The sequence below is a fragment of the Netta rufina genome (genome assembly GCF_964035555.1).
Source record: "Netta rufina genome assembly, chromosome: 3".
Lineage (NCBI taxonomy): Eukaryota > Metazoa > Chordata > Aves > Anseriformes > Anatidae > Netta > Netta rufina.
The window spans coordinates 89,273,866-89,293,299 of record NC_140125.1 but is presented as its reverse complement, the minus strand read 5'-3'; the positions used below and the strand labels follow the sequence as shown (position 1 = coordinate 89,293,299).

Below are 19,434 nucleotides of genomic sequence, written 5' to 3'. Positions count from 1 at the left end.
TCTCAGAATCTTAAATTTAAGACCACATCTAGCAATATAACACTTATTCCAGGGTAAGCAGACTTACTGATGGTTGAGCCTAGTGAAACGTTTCATGGATTTCAGTAACTCCATTAGTAGTTTCCCCACAGCTGCTTCTATTTTACCTCTTGTCAAGCTATAGCGTGATGGAAATGTCACAAGTTCAAATTCTGTTGAGGCTGCAGAATGAGCGAATTCCCAACAGGAAGTTTAAGTTCATTATGTGTAATCAGGCTCTTGAACTTCATGGCTGGCAAACTGCATTTCAGAGCATTAAGTGATAGCAGTGGCAGTTGAATATTGCTGAATCTATTTTTCATTAATTAAAGTGATAATGAGCCATCATACAGTACTTTTGTCAAACCTTTATAAACAAATCCATATCTAGTGTATGAGAAGATCTGTTGAGCATTTAATTTATTTTAATTCAATATATTTATGTTATGATATGCTGTGTCTGCTACCTTGGTATTTAGACATATAATACAGTTTAAATTCAGCCAGATAGTAAATCTGCTGCTCATGATAAACAATACAAACAGCCCCTTTCCAGAACAATTTGAATTTTAAATAACCCAGTGATGGTCTGTAATTAAGAATATGCTTGACCAAAGAGATACATCTCACATCACATCTCATTATAAATCCCAGAAAGACCAAGTTTCAGCAGGAGCAATGTCCTTGTTGAGGTGCTCTCCCGAGAATGTTCTCCTGCCAGCCCAACAATCTCAGGAACATCCTGTCCACTTCACTCCAGAAAACATGTTGACAGGAGTAGTATTTGGTCTGGAAATTGAAAGATCCTTGGATGATTTCAGCAACTGTAATTACGTGCAATGAACACTGTAGCTCTTTATGTTAAATTGATCCCAAGTTGTATAGGTTTTTAAAACTAATATTTGGTGGCATGTCTTCATGTTTGACCATCCTGGCCATACAGTTTTTAGAGGTGCATAGGAAACATCATGTCTTCTGAACATTATCTATGGACATTATTCTTTCACGTTTGTTTTTGCTGACTACTACCCTTGCTGCTGAGTTCAGGACAAAATTCATTTGTGGTATATATTAAAGAATTCAGCATTCTGTACTTCCTGATTGACATGTTTTTTGATTTTAGTGAGTGTCACTGTCATATTATTTTGAGCAGAAAAGTACTTACCATGAACTGGGCAACTTGACTCAACTGTGTTTCACATGTTCTTCTTTCCTACTGAGGAGCTGTGAATAGTAACACATTTCATTTTCATGAGGCTTGGAGACTGAGGTTTTGCTATGAGGACTGAGCATATTCTGTGAATCTGCTGAGATGTCTGATCATCAAGGAAGTCAATGAGGCTAGCGAAGGTTTTCTGGTTAGATGTTTTTTAATTGAAAGGTATTGGTTAATTGAAATTAAAATCATTCATAACGATTCCCCTTTCCTGAAGAAAAGTATTTTACATTCAGGCTGGATCTTTTTATCTTCAGATTAGAAGTACTCTCTCTCCCAGTCATATAGAATAGCCAATAATCCCATTTCTGGATAAAGTATAGTTAAATTCTTGCTCTGAGAGATTTGGAGCAGGAAATTGCCATCTCTTATCCCCACTGAAATTATCCAAACATCAATAAGTAGCTCTTAATTGGTCCAGAGAGAGATGCTGATTTTCCCTGTCACCTGGTGTTAATTGTATTCATCTGCTGTGTAAGAAACTTGGATTTTGTTCATCCAAAGAATAATCAGTCACTTGTAAATCAAGAATTCCAGCAGTGTAAATTAGTAAAGATCCACACTGGAATGGATGAAGTGGGTTAGAGCATGGGGATGTGAAGGACAGGAGCAAATCAAGAAATTAAGACAAGTTTATAAAAGAGTCTGTTAAAAGCCAGAGACCTTTTACCATGAAGTATTTATTTGTGATATTAGAATTAGTTTCTTAGGAAGCTACTGAAAATATTTTCCCAAACATTAGGTAGTTACGTCCATTACAAATAAGACTGATATAACTTAGTACCTGCACTAAAATATTTAATGATTCCTAATTTGTTCACTGTTACTGGGAAAGTTTCCTAAGGTCAAATATCACAGGTAGATGATTCTGAGATTGTGTGGTAGATAACTGTGAGATTCTCTGTACAGATTCACTCAGATTCTGTAAGTGATTTACAGAGTCTTTAAAATGATTGATGATCTCCAGTATTTGAATCTCACAATACATATATATAATTTATACATTATTATTATTATATATTTTGTATTATAAAATATTGTATACTATAACTATACATTACAGAACTTTCACTGCCACTTGTGAGCCATAAGATTTCAGTGACTTGGTAAAGGAAGAAGGAGGTAAGCAACTGACAGACCAAGAAGCAGTTAACATTTCCTGTTTGTAGACTTGATATGTTCAATTTTGCTCATATTTTTCAGAGACTGACTTTAAAATTGTTGCTACTAGAGATGTCCAGTCTATAAAGATGCTCACAGAAATACCTTTCTTTTCACTACCTTTCTGCATTTTATTTCAGATATTCCTATCCTGCCTTACTTAGCTGAATTCCCATCATAGCAATAGATGAGATGGTTGCTTTAATTTCCTTAGATATGTGTAGATGTTTCTCCAATCCAAAATTAAATAATTGAGTAATTGTTAATATAAACACTGGTGTGAGAGGTAAAGAGGTAGACAGGATTGTTCCAAATCCACTTATCTGTCTACCTCAGCACATAGTCTCAGAAGCAGTAAAATAGCTGGTTTGTTTTTCAAATTTCATCATCCCTAGCATCTAAAAACATATATTTTTAATGAAGTAAGAGATTAACATGTCAGAACTTAACTGACATGCAAGAACATATTCAGTTTTCCTGGCTTCTTTCCAGCTATCATGCTGCAAATCAACTGCATTTGTAGCATGACATTCTTTGCAACTCCCATCTCAGATCATTGTCAGCTCTTTCCCTTAGCTCCTCTTTGAGAAGAATTGCTCCATTGGTGGCTTTGCATTGGTTTTTGCTTTTGTAGTGGTGAATTATACTCTCCAGGCAGAAATTGGACTCATTTAAGAACATTTCCATTGAGGTCCATAATGGCATCATATTAAAGTAGATGTTTGCTATTTTGGACTTTTGCAACTGCCCATTATTCTGTCCTTGGCATGTGTACAACCTTTTGGTGATATCACTAGCTTGCAGTATCACTTCATTTCAGAAAGTAATTTTAATGTGTCTTATATGTTTCTAACATGCCAATACTTACTTAGGGGTGCTGTGGCAGCGTATAAACATAAATTTCGATGTTAATGGCTTGGTGTAGTACATTAGACAAATGTCAGTCTATTTGAGCCATGATTTACTCTTGCAGGTATTAGCTGGATAAAACTGTGCTTTCTCATGTGGTATCCCAGCCCCACACCTCAGAACATTAATGATGAATTTTGAAGAGGTCTAAGAGGGCATACACTTGGCAGTTCATGCTTGGCATAAACTGAAGGACTCTTTCTAGAATGGCTTGAAAGTGGTATCAAAATAAACTTAGTGAGAAATCCTTGTGCTCACTTGGCTCCTTTTACATTCACCCAGCACCATAAGACAGCAGGCAATGTGCTGCTGTCTTATATTTGCTGCATGACTTTCAGCTACTTTGGTGGTTTTAGCTTGAGTAGCATTATTATAATTATTACTGCATTACCTGCTTAATGTTGTGGCTTTGTTGCTGTCTTTTGTGAAAACTAATTTATTTCTATTCTGGTCATCAATGTCTGAGCTAGGTCTCCAGAAAGAGGGTTGTAGGTGCAGGTAGTTGAAACCGATGGCCTCACTTTGATGGGCTATGTTGTCATTTAGAAAAAATGGCATTTTCATTTGGATTAGCAATAGTGCTCTTTCTTTCAAATGTGGCTCTCTGTTCTCTGCTCAGGTTTAATTTGTTAACTGCCAATGATGACAGGTTAAAATGCAAGCTTTTCCCACTGTTATATTCAGTATAGTCAAAACGATTGACAGGTGTCTTCATCCAGCCTTGCAATGAGCTTGTAAGTGATCACAGGGCTTGAAGAAATTCAGTTTCCACAGATATTTTCATTCTTTTGCATCCCTATGGAGAACTGCATGTTGTCACCAGCACTGCTAAGTGACTGGAAGCCTGGTGGGTGCAATAGTCCAGTGGGAATTACAGACAATCTCTATTTTTATGATCTTGTCTTGAATGGTTACCCTCAAACTGTTGCAAAGAAAAAAAAAAAAAAATCTGTATACAAGAGGAAAAAGTATGGGTTTAAAATTCCTCCTTTTTACAGCTGCTGTGTTAAATAGAGCAATTAGGCAGGATTTTACAATGTAACCTCATTACATTGTGTAACAGAGTTACAGAATTTATATCTCAAGTTTAATACAGCTATGTAGAAATATTTGCATATTTCTAGAAAGCAAATTGGGCATGTCCTGCACATCTTAATTTCCTCCCTTCCCACACCTAGCACTTATGCACCAGGATGCCAGAACCTGAAGTCTCCTCTTAAAGAAAGATTTTTTTTTCTTTTTAAAAAAAAAAAAAAAATATCTGAGATTTTGCTTAAACTCTCAAAAGCGAGGATTTGACATTTCTACCAAGAGACAGCAGTGCTGTCAGCAGCATATCTAGGGAAGGCGCCCACCGGACCTCACTTAAACCAACACACATCAGCTCCAAAACAGTAAATGCTTATTTGAGTCAGGCCCAAACCTACTAGCCCTGCCACAGAAAGAGGCAGCTCCAGCTGCCCACTCATGCCACCTCATTCTGGTGGCCTGTGGCCACCTGGGGAGCAGCCAGGGAGATGGCAGGGCTGCTTCGGCCCGAGGCTCATCGCCACCAGCTCAGCCTGCTCGTGAGACCCCACACTGGGGACTGCTTCGCTTCAGGTGAAAATGGAGTGCTTGTCATGCAGAGTGGCATGGCTTGCTGTATTTAAGATCTCATTTTCAGATGGCGTCTTGTTGGGTTTACAATAGCGCCACCAGATTACATTTTTTCCCTTTCTGATAAGTGCTGAACAGAGCTTGTGTTTGTTTTTTTTTTCATATCTCCCACCCCAGGAAGTCTCAAGGGTGGCTGAGAGGTGGCCTGTGGCTGGACACAGGTCCCACCTGATCACCATAAGGAATAATTATGGTTTTCTTCCCAGCTATTTCTGCTCTATACAGGCCTTTGCAGCACAGAGCAACTTCCAAGCCCTTCCCATGAGGACTAAGGGGGGCCACATCTCACAGATGACAAATAAGAGAGCAGCGAAAGCAGCCAGAGAGCACAGGGCACAACCTCTGCTCCTGCTCCAGGGCACCCATCACTTCTCAGCAGATCACAGCAGCAATCTATGTGCCCCTCCTGCCCCAGGAACTGCACATAGCAAGAGCAAAGTGGCAGGTTACAAAGGCCCCCATATATAGTCCTGACCTAGACAACCACTGCCTCCAGTCATCTGGGGGAATTTGAGAAAACTGGAGCTAATGCTGTGCTCACGCCTGCTTCTCTTCAGGATTACAGCACTAGTATTCTCCAAAAATAAATCTTCTTGCTGGCACCGTAGTACCTCGTAGGCTACCCACCCACCAATGCAGGCGAGATGGTGGCTGGGGATAAAGAGTGGCTGGAAATCTCTGAGTAAATTCTGTATTTATGGAAACAAAGGAGTCCCAGGAGATGTTCATGCTGTCTGTGTAGACATCCAAAATGGCTGTGTAGGACAGGAATGCAAGCTCTGATTTTAGTCAGCATGGAGGAGGGCCCAGAAAACATGGTGTAGGAATTTATCTCTGCCAGGTAATATTGAGGGACCTCTGTTCCTACCTTTGGCTCCTGCACTGGATAGCTCAGGTAGGTCCTGGATACCTCCTGTTCCCCCCTGCAAATTTGAGACCCGATTCTTAACACCATCACCCCTCTCTCCACTTACAAACAGGCTTTTCCTCTCTCTCAAAGAACTCCTGTTTCCCCTGCCCTTTTCAGCAACTTTACTTCTTTCCCCTGCCCATCCCCAATTATTTCTGCCTACTTTCACTTTCAGACAGGCTTTTTCACATCCCACATTTTTTTGGCCTTTCTGTTCCCGTACTGCTGTGTTGCCTTTGCTTTAAGCACAACCTGGGAACACATGAAATGGATGCTTCCAGACACCCTGCCAGCTGCCTCCCCTGCATGTTCAGAGGGTGAACAGAAAGGCTGCAAGAGGACAGGTCCTGTAGGAGTCTGCCTGCATTGTTGTAGGAGCCCAGCGCCCACAGATAGCGCTGCTTCCCCACTGGGTTGGGTAATGCAGGAGCTTGGTTTGGTGTTTTTCTGCATGCTGAATGCCGCCAGGGTCCTCTCAGTGGGTTGTTCATACCTGTAGTTCAAACAAACAATCACACACTAATAGGGGAATTTGAAAAACCTAATTCCAGTAATTCAGAGAGAAACATCCAATCTCAGTTTTAATTTTCTCCAGTTACTCTTTTATGTCCTGTGGCAATGAATTTTACAAGTTAATTGCATGTTGTGCTACCTTTTATCAGATATAAATTGTCTTTTGATCTCATTTTTATAAGGAAGGGTAAATAGGAGTCATCCAACAGATCTTCTTGTCTTTCACTTGTTTGCATACCTGTATCTGCCATCTCATATTTGTCTTCTGACTAACTGCTCCAAATTATTCAGTCCTTTCTCAATACAGACCTTGCCACGACTAGTTATTTTGCTTTTTCTTGCTTATAACTTTGTCCTTTTTTTACATTCTGACCTGATGAGCATGGGTATTTATCAGGTGTGCGCATCCAGCCATCAATCCTGCTGCCTTTCATTTTAGAGTTCTTCGGTGGGAAACAGCCTTTTTCACAAAGGTCTGGTATCATGCAGGGAAAAGCCTCAAACATAGTAAGGTGACTGCTTTCCCCTTCTTTGTAAGGCTTATTTTCTCTGGCATGAAATGGTTACTGGGCAGAGTAAGTGAGGGTTTATGGGAAGGAGTTGCATGTGTTGCTTGTGGTTTGTGTCCCCATTGGACACAAACTGGGCTGGTGAACACTGGGTCAAAGATACGATTTTAAATGTCTTTCTGTCAGTCTGTCTTAAAGCCAAATAAAACTCATACTGAATAAATAGTGCTTTATTTCTTCTGGCAGGTGCATATCAATAATGTTAAAGATCAATTATTGGAGAAGGCTAATAAAATATAAATCCATGAAAGGCCTGTAATTGAACCTAATCTTAGCTTGCAGGAGGCCCTTAGTTTTTTTTAAGATTTATTGAGCCAGCTGTTAATAATATAAAGATGTTTGCTGAGGACTTATTCAGTCCACAGAAAGAGTGTGTACTCAACAGTGCTATGAACCTTAACTGCTAATGCTACAAACAAAGGGAAAATGTTCCCACTGAAGTCATTATCCCTATCCAGACTGAATCAAAAATGGTAATCATTACTATAATTTAAATTTCAGTATTTGTTGAGCTATTGTGATTCTCATCCCACTGAGAAGTATTTTGGCTCTCTACAACAAAAGGCAAAACAACATTACTTTCATACCTTTGTCATCACAACCCAAGTCATCTACTTTTACACAGGAACGGTGTACATATACTTTTAGTTCATGGGCATATTGAGTAACATCAGTTGATCTATTCTTGGTGATGAAATTAGGCTCTCATTATAAACCTTGATTAAAAAATCTTCTTCATCTTACATCTTACACATCTTCCTCATTCTGGAATTTTATAAAGGAATATTTAATTTTCTCTTCTAAAAAATGTCCAATACTGACTTTTTTAAAATAATGTTTTTCTCCTAAGAAATTGTTTGGCCTACAGATTCCAAATTTCTTGTATTTGGATAGCTTTACTAACAATTGGCTTAGACTTGTTTCCAATTCCTTTTTTTTTTTTTTTTTTTTTTCAGAGATTACATTGTATGCCAAAGGGTTTTATTCAGAAAGTAGCAAAACCAGAATAAGGTCCCTGTGAAGATAGGAATTTAGTGGTGCTGCCTGAGGTTTTCATATATTAGAGAAACATGAGGTAGTCTCCTCCTTGACTTAGAAAGACAGTATGCTTCCTTTCTGTGGTTGAGTCAAGAAATCTTAAGTTAATCATTTTTCATTAGGATGGGATGAAGAAATACTGTAAGCATTGGGCTAGCTTTAAAACAAATGAACAACTGTTTAGCAAACAGTCTGTGTGAATTCAGTTTTAGGTGACAGATTTGGTTTATGTTCCCCTAGGGCCACTTCCCTCCATTCCCTCCTTCTCTCAATCTCCTATTGCTTGTATGTATAAGCCTAGACCACAGCTTGAAATCATAGAACCATAGAATAATACCCTGAGCTGGAAGGGAACCACAAGAATCATCGAGTCCAGTTCCTGCCTCCACAGTGGACCACAAAAAAACTACCGTATGTCTGAGAACCTTGTCCAAACACTTCTTGAATTTGAAATGGGATGGAGAGAGGAGACTCTGTAGAGATGCTGTAGGAAGGAATCAGATGTGTGAGATAAATTGCTTTGGAAGTTGGAAGGAGAGGGGCATGCAGGAAGTGTGTGACTTCTTTATTCTTTTATCAGAGGGCTGCACATAGAGGATATACAGCACATGAGATGAGGAGAGAACTATGCACAGATGGGATCTGGCAATGGGGAGAAGTTTTGTAAAAGTGGAAGGCACAAGTATAATAGATGAATCTTGAAGGGCTAACTATCTGTCATTGTTCACCCTCAGGCTGGAACAAAGTGTATGGAAAACACCTAAAGCCTCCAAGGAGAATTTGCAGCATCTATGTGTGTGCTGAGATTGTGTGGCAGGGGTCTCTATGCTTGTTCATCCCATTTGAAGTACTGTGGAAGAGCAAGCTAAGCTGGCATTATCTATTTTGTATTTCATCAATGACTGCCCACCTCAGCCAAGGGGATGCCTGCTCCCTGGCTCAGATACCTGCACTGGGGTGCAGTGACAACCCCAGGTGCCAAGGCAAGGTCCCACATAGCTCAAGGCTCTGCTGGGGCTAGGATTATTCTGGCCTTGCATGGAGGGGCTCACCAGGTGACACGTTATGCACCTTGTCCCCAGCACCGTGCTCTCTGGGCTCCCACCAAATCCAGAGTTTCAGAGTCAGGACACGGTGCTGTAACTAATGCTTAGAGTAGCTACAGTTGCAAAACCCCTCCTATAACATACATAAGATTTAATGCAGTGCTTATTTTCCATGGCACTGAAAAAAATATGAAACATTACCTATTGCATATTTTACTGTTATACTTATTTTATATTATTTCATTATTTCATATTATATAGGTCTTATACATCATGTAAATAACACCATATGCTATTTTATATGCCTGTTGTGAATTTCAATGTAATTCATCACAAATAATTTTAATTCCTATTTTATTTTTGCCAGAAAAGTCAACTTTATATGTTAGTTAACTGCTTTTCTAAATAGACCCACCTTGACTCTTTAAAATGAATATGTATCCCATAGAGATGTCCATATTTCTAAGAAGTTACTTTCACTTCACACTAAAATAATTTCTTTATTCATATTATTCCAGTACAATGCAAATGAAAAATAGGGATGGAGAGAAAGGTGCAAGACAGTTCATCTCTTTTGATTTAATCTCTGGAGTAGTGCTCATCTGATGAGTAAGAAAATCCAAGTTTCTGTACACAGATCAGATTTAGTGTAGTCCTTAGAACTGAAGTCAGTGACTAATGTAGCCACTGCTAAAAGAAAAAAGAAAAATCGATAGAAGTAGTAACTTAGTGTGTTTTTTTTTTTTAATTCCTTTTCAGTGCCTAGACAGTATTACACATGCTGCTCTAACTTCTTTCTCTTCTGTGCCATTACTGTGCAGCCCTATTTTCGTTTTTCTATAGCCATAAAAGTCAATTTTTACACTCATCTGTGTTTATCACTGAGAATTATCTTGGTACGCAAAACTATTTCACTTTCTTACTTCTAAAAATACCAAGATGCTTTACATCTTGGAAAAAAAAAAAAAAAAAAAAAAAAAAGTACAACAGGAAGCAAAATCACCAACTTGTTTTGCCTGCAATGACAATTAATACAGTTTCCATCCAGAGAGTGTCATATATTTGAAAACCCAAAGAGCTTTTGGCTGGAGTGACAACAACATCTGCAGAAATCAAACAGCGTCATCCATCCCAAGAATTTCCTGAAGATATCCTGCCAATTACTTTTACTAGTAGGTGATGATTAATCATAACCTGTCTGGCATCTGATCCCTGACCAGAAAGAAAAGCTATATTCAGACATCGCTGAAAGCATGTTTTGCCAGGATCCTTAACACCGTTATTATGAGTGTAGGCAAGACTCAAGAGTATCTCATATTGCTTGGTTGTGTTTGTTGTTGTTGATGATGATAATGATGGTTAGGCTTTTTTTCTTTTCTCTTTTTTTTTCTTTTTTCTTTTTTTTTTTTTTTCTGCAAAAGTGAGGCCTTGTTCCTGCAAATCTACTCAGCTTTTTGTGGGAGGTGCAGAACTCAGCTTCCTGCCTCTCCCAAATTACTGTAGAGATGTTCAGGTGATATAATTCAACAGATGCCATTAAACTGTTTCTGTTATTAAACACATAAGAACAACACTTCAGAATATTATTTTTCAGAGGGTGAATTCAGGTCACCTTGAAAGACTATAAGTCTCCAGAACAGTCTCTAAAAATCCAGTTTGCAGATTTTGACAATCTTGCACATATTGGATTGCACTTTATCAATAAATAGTTATGCTCCTTCCAATGGAACAATTTACAAAACACTATCCATCATCTCTCTAAATATGGCATTATTGATCAAGTCTCTATTCAGAGATTTAATTACAAGCTTATTCCTAAAAATATTTTTCAATTAATATTTTGGATATTTTTAAGATAAAAATATTGAAAATTCTTGATTTCTGAGGTTAATGCTTAGACAAGGTCACTAGAAGTTCATCCTATATTAGGCCAGAATTTGTTGCTATAACTATCTGAAATATCCCACTGATTTCATAGCAATGGGACTATTCACAGAGCAAAGGAACTGCCACCTGGTAAAAACATTACAATTTGCCTCTTTTCAAATTAACTATTACAGCATGCTCACATGGTGAATTTTATTTTTTGCCTTCTTGAACCAATAGAGGGAAGTGGTTAATCCCTTGTTTGAAGCTAAAAACGTTTTTGTAGCCAGTTATGATGAAATGACCTTTTCCATTCTATGACCTTTCTCAACAAGTGCTCAATGAATAATGATACCATTATTTCCTTCTCTGAATACCCCTCAATTAGGTTATTCAGAAGCCTTCAACTCTATAAATGCCTATTTTTTTTTTTTTAGCAAGCCTACAGGAACATAAAATACTCCAGGGCCAAATATGTTGCTAGGCTGTGAAAAAGGCTCCTGTTCCTGTAGATGAGTGTGTATTAACAGATTTTTCAATTTAGGAATCTGAAAAAAGACAACCATATTTTCACATACTGCTACATGGCTTAAGCCAGGTGTCATTAGGCTACACTTCAACTACTTTAAATAGCCAATTGATATCAGTGTAGGACAGAGCCCCTTGAATACATTTCTGTTATCATGCTTCTGTAGTGTGGCATGCTGAAATATAGTGCTCTAGAATGTGCGCTGTCTTAACTTTGTGCTATAGTGTCTGATTAAAATTCAAAGTACATTTCTACATTGATTAGATGATACCCTTAGGCCACAGCCTGCTAGCTGCAGAGATTGTTGTAGACAAATTGAAGGGAGTTCTGAGAATAGCAATAAACATGATGAAGCTACTGGAAGGACTGGTATATGAAGAAATATTAGTAAAACTAAAATGCTGGTCATTCCCTCCCACTACTTACACCTCTTTGTGACTCAGAGTATAAAGTTGTTAATTATTTCTATGTGGGTGTTGTTGTAAATCTGGATTAAAACTTATTTAAAACCCTTATCAAGTAAAAATAATTGCTCACTGTGCTGCAATATGCATGTATAACCTGGGCTGTTGTAACCAGATGGAACTGACTTCAAAGCACCCTTGGTGCTCTTATCTTAGTAGGTTATAGAGACCAGTGGCTACAACACAGAATCAAACTCTTTTTTTTTTTTTTTTTTCATAAGTAACTTTGAAATTTAGGGTAATGAATTGTCTTGAGAACTATTCATGAGAAATGACCACTACAAGACACCTCTTTTCTCTAGTTCATAAATAATGTCTCTAGACCAAAATTAGACCTTAGAAGGACAGCCTAAATTTGGTTATATAGTTGCCAGTGTGTTTCCTTTGTGCGTTAATAAAGCTGAAGGCTAGATAAACCACATTTTGGGGATTTTCTGCTTATTCCTGCAGTTTTGGGGGTAGACGTGTCCTACTCTTGTCCTAGCTCAGTGCATCTCTGTACTGTTTTGCAACTGAATCAGATATAGTAAATGACAACAAATGCAGTTTTCTGCATATCCTTAATAAGTGCAAACTCGGGGAATTTTCTGTGAATTTATAGCAAACACTATTTTGGTGACATAGTGATGATCCTACAATTATTAAATACTGCTCATTTACCATTTAGATAAAAACAGAGAAAAAATATCACAAGACTAATTTAATCTATATTGGCTCAAAGTGGCATTTTTATTTAGAAGGAAAGGACATTCCAACCCATCAACATTAAATACAGGCCTTAAATTATATAAATACATTTGCCTGCATTAAATATGGAAAAAGCTGTTACTAACTTTTTGTTATATGTTAGACTTTGAAGGGTATGAATGAGAAGGAGAGACTGCAGGCTTGTTTATTGATTGATTATGTACATGAGCTTTGAGCAAGTAAGAGATGGTCATTAATTCCTGGTATTATCCTGAATTTTACAGAGGTTGTCCTGATAGCATGTCAAGGTTTTGGGATGTTTGGCTATAACTAAGTATAACTTCTGTGTTCACCGTTTTATCTGTTCCAATCAAGTTCTTTATCTGGGTCCATTACCATGATGCTCTAAAATCTCACAGCATCCAAAAAGCCCTTAGTAGGGACATTGCTTTGGAACTAAATTACAAATAAAACAATCAATTATGATTATTTGTAAGGCCTCCGTTTTTATCATTATAAATCTCTTGGTCATGCTGTTGCCATTGGAGGTGATTACAGTTTAGAAATGCTAGCCATGCTTCCATAAGTAACCCAAAAGACCATGAGTTTCTCACCATGCTTGAGCAGGGTAAGGTGGCCTAACATCAACCTCCCTTTATTCCCCTGAAGTGGAGAGCTCAGACTGGTACATCCATTATGAGCTATTGCCAAGTTTCAGGTTGTTGCCTTACTGGGCTTCAATCACTTGTCTTTACTTACATGTCACTATTTTAATGAGATTTTAATGACAATATAGAAGTAAAATGTATTGCACACATGCATTCTGGGCTCATAGTTTTTTTGGTTTTCTGTCCCTCACCCCCCACCCCTCCCAAGGTGTTAACACAGTGGCTGTCAGATAAAGGAACTTTTGCCGAGTAACTTTTAACAAAGCTTTCATGTAATATCTTTTTTTATTTTTTTGAGTGATACTAGATGAAAAGTCTGAAATGGAAGAATACATTGTTTGAAATCTAATTTGAAATGAAGTGTTCAAAAGAAGCATTGCAAGAGCTGCCAAGATCCAGAATCTCAGGCTGGAGTTAATGAGTGAGGATGCTATCTGCAAAGAAAGTAATGTGAGAGATACTTCTAAAGATCGAATAAGATCAGCCTTGTAGCTGAGGAGATGCTTAACATTTTGGAAGACCACAACATATTAGGTTGAAAAAAATCAAAGAAATAAATGTCCTTCAGAAACTTCTGTCTTCTAATAAGTCATGACAGAGACATCTGGAACTACACTGCCCATTACTCACTCACTTTTCAAACTTTCCTGGTGCTTTGCAACAAGATACAGAATGGCACTTTAGTCCCAGTTCAGTTACTTGAAATGCAGCTATTTATTTCCATAAAATTAGGATTTTACCCACAATCCACTATTTGGCCATCTGTGGTTTTTCATTTTGTTTGTTTGTTTGTTTGTTTGTTTTCTTTTCTTCCTGATTTTACAGTTTTGTCTCTAAAAGACAAGAGGAAAATATTGATAGATTTTTTTTTTAAGTCTTCTTAAAATACAGAAATACCATGGAGTTTTTACCTAAATTCAAATTCAAGTCGAATATGAAATGAAGTTCAGAAGAATATTTTGCTCTCTTACTTAAACCAGGACAAATGGCACCTGAGGTATGTTGAATAAAAATGTGGTGAGGACAGAATCATAAAATATTTATCATTTATTTTTTCCATTACAAGTACATTTAGATAAGAAAGCCATGCCAGTTTAACATGTTCAGAAGAGACTTTAAAATGTTGCAACTTCTTATTTGGACTCTGATTTCATTCTGAGAGAGGTTCATTTTCATTTATCTTACACCTGTTCCTGGCAAATTAAACTAATGCTGAAATGATCTGCCTGCCTGCCTTTCCTGCCACTGAGGGAAACACAGCCAGGGAGGGCTGTTTTCAGAAATGGAGACACTATTTTTCTCTATTCCCAGCCAGATGAGTGGTTTTGTGGGGAGGAGTTTGTGGGGAGGTGAAGAAGATGGGAGAGAAAGGTGTGAAAAAAGCTCCAGCAGACTGGGAAGGTTCTCTTCCCTCCTTCCACTGTTTTTAAGCTTATGCCAATGCATTTTCTGTTTACGCCCCTTCTTCACTCCCTTCTCCCTTTGCCTCTTTTCATCCCTACCCTCCATTGGGAAAGGTATACATGAGTAGGTAACTGCCTTGGACCAATACTAAAGAGAAGGAAAAGAGAGCTATGCTGTTATTGGCTTCTTTATTGCACATGGTCAGAGGGGACCAGAGACCCTCAGTGGGGAAGAAGGGCAGAGGGTTCCCAGCAATGCACAGCAGATGTAGTACAGCACTGGGTAGACTGATTTAACTTGAATTTTTGGCACTGGTGGACCTCCAAGAAACTTCTTGTTATAACAAAAGCTATCAGAGTTCCTGGAATGGGAAGGAGTAAAGGAAGAGGCAAATCACCTGCTTTTGTAAAAACAATATCATGCTGAGAGTGGTTGAGGGAAACCAAAAACCTCAGTAAGCACTTTAATTGAGACCAAATTGAGACCAGACCAAATGCATAATTCCTAATATTAGGGTGACTTCATTTTTTTTAAAGTTTTTCTGATGAAATTTGATTTGCTGCTAGCTGATGCTACCACTAATTAAAAATGGGCTGTTATATTGCTGCTCTGCTCAGAGTAGCAGGAAACAAGGCAAGCTAACTGTCATAGTTTGAGTAACCAGAGATAATCTTTCTTCAACACAGTCCATGGTGCTCATGGCTTTCTAGCATACCCTCCATGAGCCTCAGATCCAGATAAACACACTTAAATATAGAAGTTTACTTGTAGGTGGGTAGGTATGTGCAGCATATCTACACCTCCAGCACAGTTGGTCAAGACCTAGGGCTTAGTTCAGAAGGGTAAATAGAGGTGTCCTCTGCTACTTGACATTCCCTGTTCTCCAGCTACTTCTCCTGAAGGGCATAGGCCTCCCAGGTCTGAGGACATATCTACCAGACCTAGTAGATATCTCAGATATTTTTGGGCATCTCAGATGGCATTGGACAAATAAATTCAGGCAGCAGAATCAATCCTTTTTTTGTGCTGGTCCCGGAGCATGAGTCAGCTGAGCAGCCATCAGGAGCCTCCCTGAGGGTTAGCTGCACCACTCTCAGTTGACATGATTACCTTTTTCTTCATGGGGAATTTAGACACCTGGTGTATAAGCAGACATCTAAATTTAAATGTGGAGCCAAACCCTACCCCACCATTTTTTATGATCTCTGTTAGAATTGTTGGTATCTTTAACTTTTCCCAGTCAGTTATCCTGCTACTGAATTCTTACCCAGACCTGCTGTATCTGGTTACTGTGCTCTTGAAACTTGCACTGTGCAGGGATACCCTAGGAGATATTATCTATCTGTGGCTCTTCCTGATCTCTAAACCCATTGGATTTACAGCTGGAAGCAAATTCAGTTTTACAGCAGTCAACTATATAGTAGCCAAATATGATCCATCTGTGTAGAAGCCAAATGCATTGTAAACTCTCAGAGCATAAGACAGGCAAAAGGTCAACCAAGCCTAGTAAAACTGTGTCCAGCAATGACACTAGGACAGTAGCTAATAATGAACAGTTAGGGAAGATCACAAGGGCAAGCATATAGTGATAATAGTTTCTCAGCCTCCAGAGGCCTTCTACTCGGAGACTTTGATCTTGATATTTATTAGATCTGGATTAAGTTTTCTCCCATGAGATTGTCCAGTTGATTTTGAACCCATGTAAACTTTTAGCAACTTGTGGCAAGGATTTCTGCAATTTAACTGGACATTCCTTTAACAACAGGATTTCTGTACCCTTAGTAGTGTAATAAGATGGCAAAGCTATCCATAGGTGAGTTCAGAGAAACTCAGGATGTTTGCAGGAAAGGATACTTGGACCTCTACTACTTACTGTTTGCTGCACAGAATGAACCAAGACCATTTCCTACCATCCTGGAACAGGCTGAGGAGAGTCTCCTGCTTGTAGGCGAAGCCAGTCTGTATTGCTGCTCTCCTGAGGGGTTCCTTTCACTTACTGGGATATACTTGATCTCTAGGAGCTATGCTTAACACAAGATACCCAATACAAAAGAAGCAAAATTCATGTCAACATGAAATTCTTACCTGTGGATATGGCTTTATGTTATCTTTGCATATAAGCATACAAACAGCACAAAATCCTAAGGTTTAAACTAGGTATATCTTACAAAGGCTCTTTCAGTTTTTAAAGGTCAGGAAATTAATGATGAGGTGACGAAGTAACAGAGTTTGGACTGCCCTTTTCCACTCTCTGCCCACCAGTATGTCTGCCCCAGTCATCACAAAAGAACATTATGCCTTCTCACAGTATCCATGTGCCATCACCGTGTATCTTCTCATCTTCCTTTAAATGCTGTTCTGTCTCAAAGGGCAGTTGGCTGATTAGTTCATGCAGAACAAACCCGCTCTCACAGTTTGAATCTGTGACCTGAAGAAATAAATCCTAACACTTGCTGAGCTGAAAAAAAAAAAATAAAAAAATAAAAAGTCCTTCCAGACTGCCAACTGAAAGAATGCTTCTGAGTGCCCAGCACTATATTTTTTCCTTTCCGGGAAATGGTACATCAGGGGAGTTATGTCCAGAAACTACATGCCTGCCTGAATCACACAGTGTTTGTACTCATAGGAAACTAATATATGTGTTTGTAAGTCTGGTTCCACTGAAGCAGCTCTTTTTTTTTTTTTTTTCTGTCTTTTTCTGTCTTTTTCTGTCTTTTCACAGGAAAGTTGCTATGAGAATAAGTACAAAGGGAAAAAGTTCACATCCATCTACTGATGTGTATGGGTTTCTACACCAGGTTTCAAAGTTCCAACATGATGATCCTTCAACTCTGCTGCTCTTATTCATATGTTTTCAAAATTGCTCCTCTCAGTTTTTACCCTGCAGATCTCTCAGGACATATTTTGACATAAGTCTTCGCCTCACACTCCTACCTCAAACAGGTTTCTCTGTGCTTCGAATCTAACCCACCACAAGTCTCACATTAGTCCCCACAGTCAGCTCATGTACATAAATGTGCTATTGATTGGTACGTGGACATTAATTTTTTCTATAATATATTTCTTTCAGACATCATTGTTCTCATCGCTTCAATAGCAGTTGTTTCTGCAAAAACTCAGGGTAACATTTTTGCAACATCAGCACTGAGAAGTCTTCGTTTCCTACAGATCCTTCGTATGGTGCGCATGGACCGAAGAGGAGGCACTTGGAAATTATTAGGTTCAGTAGTTTATGCACACAGCAAGGTACGTAATCCTAGGCACTGAATCTGATGTCTTCACTGGATTCCACAAGAATCCAAGGAAAAAAATATTTACCAGTTTTGACCACTATATCTAGGATTTCATGAAGTAATACCAATTGTAATGGGCACTTGCACAGACGTGTGAGGCTATGTTAAATACTAAAATGTTGTGCAATATGTTGAAAACTTTGAACTTGACATGCCACTGTAATTCTATATACATCAGTAAAGACCCTGGCATATCAAATTATCGAGAGTAGATTTGGTCTGTTTTCTAAGAAAATTTGCATCAGTAGGAAAGCACTTGACTTTTAACTACTCAAATGCCAAAAACATATATAGATGTTTTCATTATGTCTTCCTTAAAATGCCATTCTGTTCAGTCTTTCAAATGGATATTGATCTCTGCTTTCTTTTATCTAGGAATTAATCACAGCCTGGTACATAGGATTTTTAGTACTCATCTTTTCATCTTTCCTGGTTTATCTGGTGGAAAAAGATGCAAATAATCAGTTCTCCACATATGCGGATGCTCTGTGGTGGGGCACAGTAAGTATACAAAAATTATACATACTGCTTAACACTGGTTTAGAGTGCTTTAGATTCCATCTACTGTTGATTTTAACTTAGCGTGCTGTTCAGTGAATCATTTTCACTGGCAGAAAGTCAGTCTCAGAGGCTACATACTCCAGCTTTTCATTTGCACATCCATAGTTCATTTTATCCCATCTTGCAGAACAGCTGTTTATGAGTTTCCGCTGCAAAACAGATCAATGAACCTTCCAGAGAAGAAAGCATTTTATTTTTTAACCCAGATTTTTCAGTAACACATTTTCTAATATTATCCCACAAGGAGCTGCTTTGATCCAAACTAGAGAGCAACAGGCTTCGGTGCAAGAAGTGTCAGGAAAGAAAATGAAAACAAAATTCTTACATCAGCTTTGCGGTCAAAGGACGTATTTCATCAGTGCCCTTTAGAGCAAAGCTGTTTCTCCTTCCCCACACCTTGAGCACAAAAAGAACAAATATTCCATTCTGGTTCAACAGTATACTCCAATCATTTTTACAGGTGTAAAAACCCTTATTTAGTTGAACCTTTAAGCTATTGCTTACCTACCAAATCAACTGCTTTTACTTTGTTGAAATCTGTGGGATCCAAGTACATGCCTGACTGCTTTTCTGAAAGAAGGAGGATTATACGAATGCTTACATGTATAAACAAACAAGTCTTTAAATGAACAATGGGGACCTAGGTCTAAGCATTTGATTTACTTTTTTATGGCATAATGTATAGTTGGTTTTTTTTTGTTTTGTTTTGTTTTTTCCTAAAAAATGCCTTGTAATGAGCTAGACCCCTGTACTGTGTGGGAGTTACTTAAGCAGCTTAGGAAATCTGTCCCAACAAAGCCTATTGCAGAGCTATTGTCAGGCAGTAAAAAAAGGTGTTTTTTCTTTTTCTTTTTTTTTTTTTTTTATTTTTTTGGTCCAGTATAACAAACACTGTGAGTTCTGGCAGTGTCTGGACAGTGAAA

The 19,434-nt window shown here is 38.3% G+C and overlaps 1 protein-coding gene across 4 annotated transcripts in view; it reads left to right on the top strand.

Annotated features, from left to right (window-relative positions):
• The window catches only part of KCNQ5 (potassium voltage-gated channel subfamily Q member 5), a 289,092-nt gene that overhangs the window by 220,881 nt on the left and 48,777 nt on the right, over positions 1 to 19,434 (top strand). For all 4 annotated transcript variants that reach the window (XM_084284871.1, XM_084284869.1, XM_084284872.1 and 1 more), the window contains exons 4-5: positions 17,728 to 17,903; positions 18,326 to 18,451. In XM_084284871.1, coding sequence (XP_084140997.1) covers positions 17,728 to 17,903; positions 18,326 to 18,451 — 302 coding nt within the window. The remainder of the gene's footprint in view (positions 1 to 17,727; positions 17,904 to 18,325; positions 18,452 to 19,434) is intronic.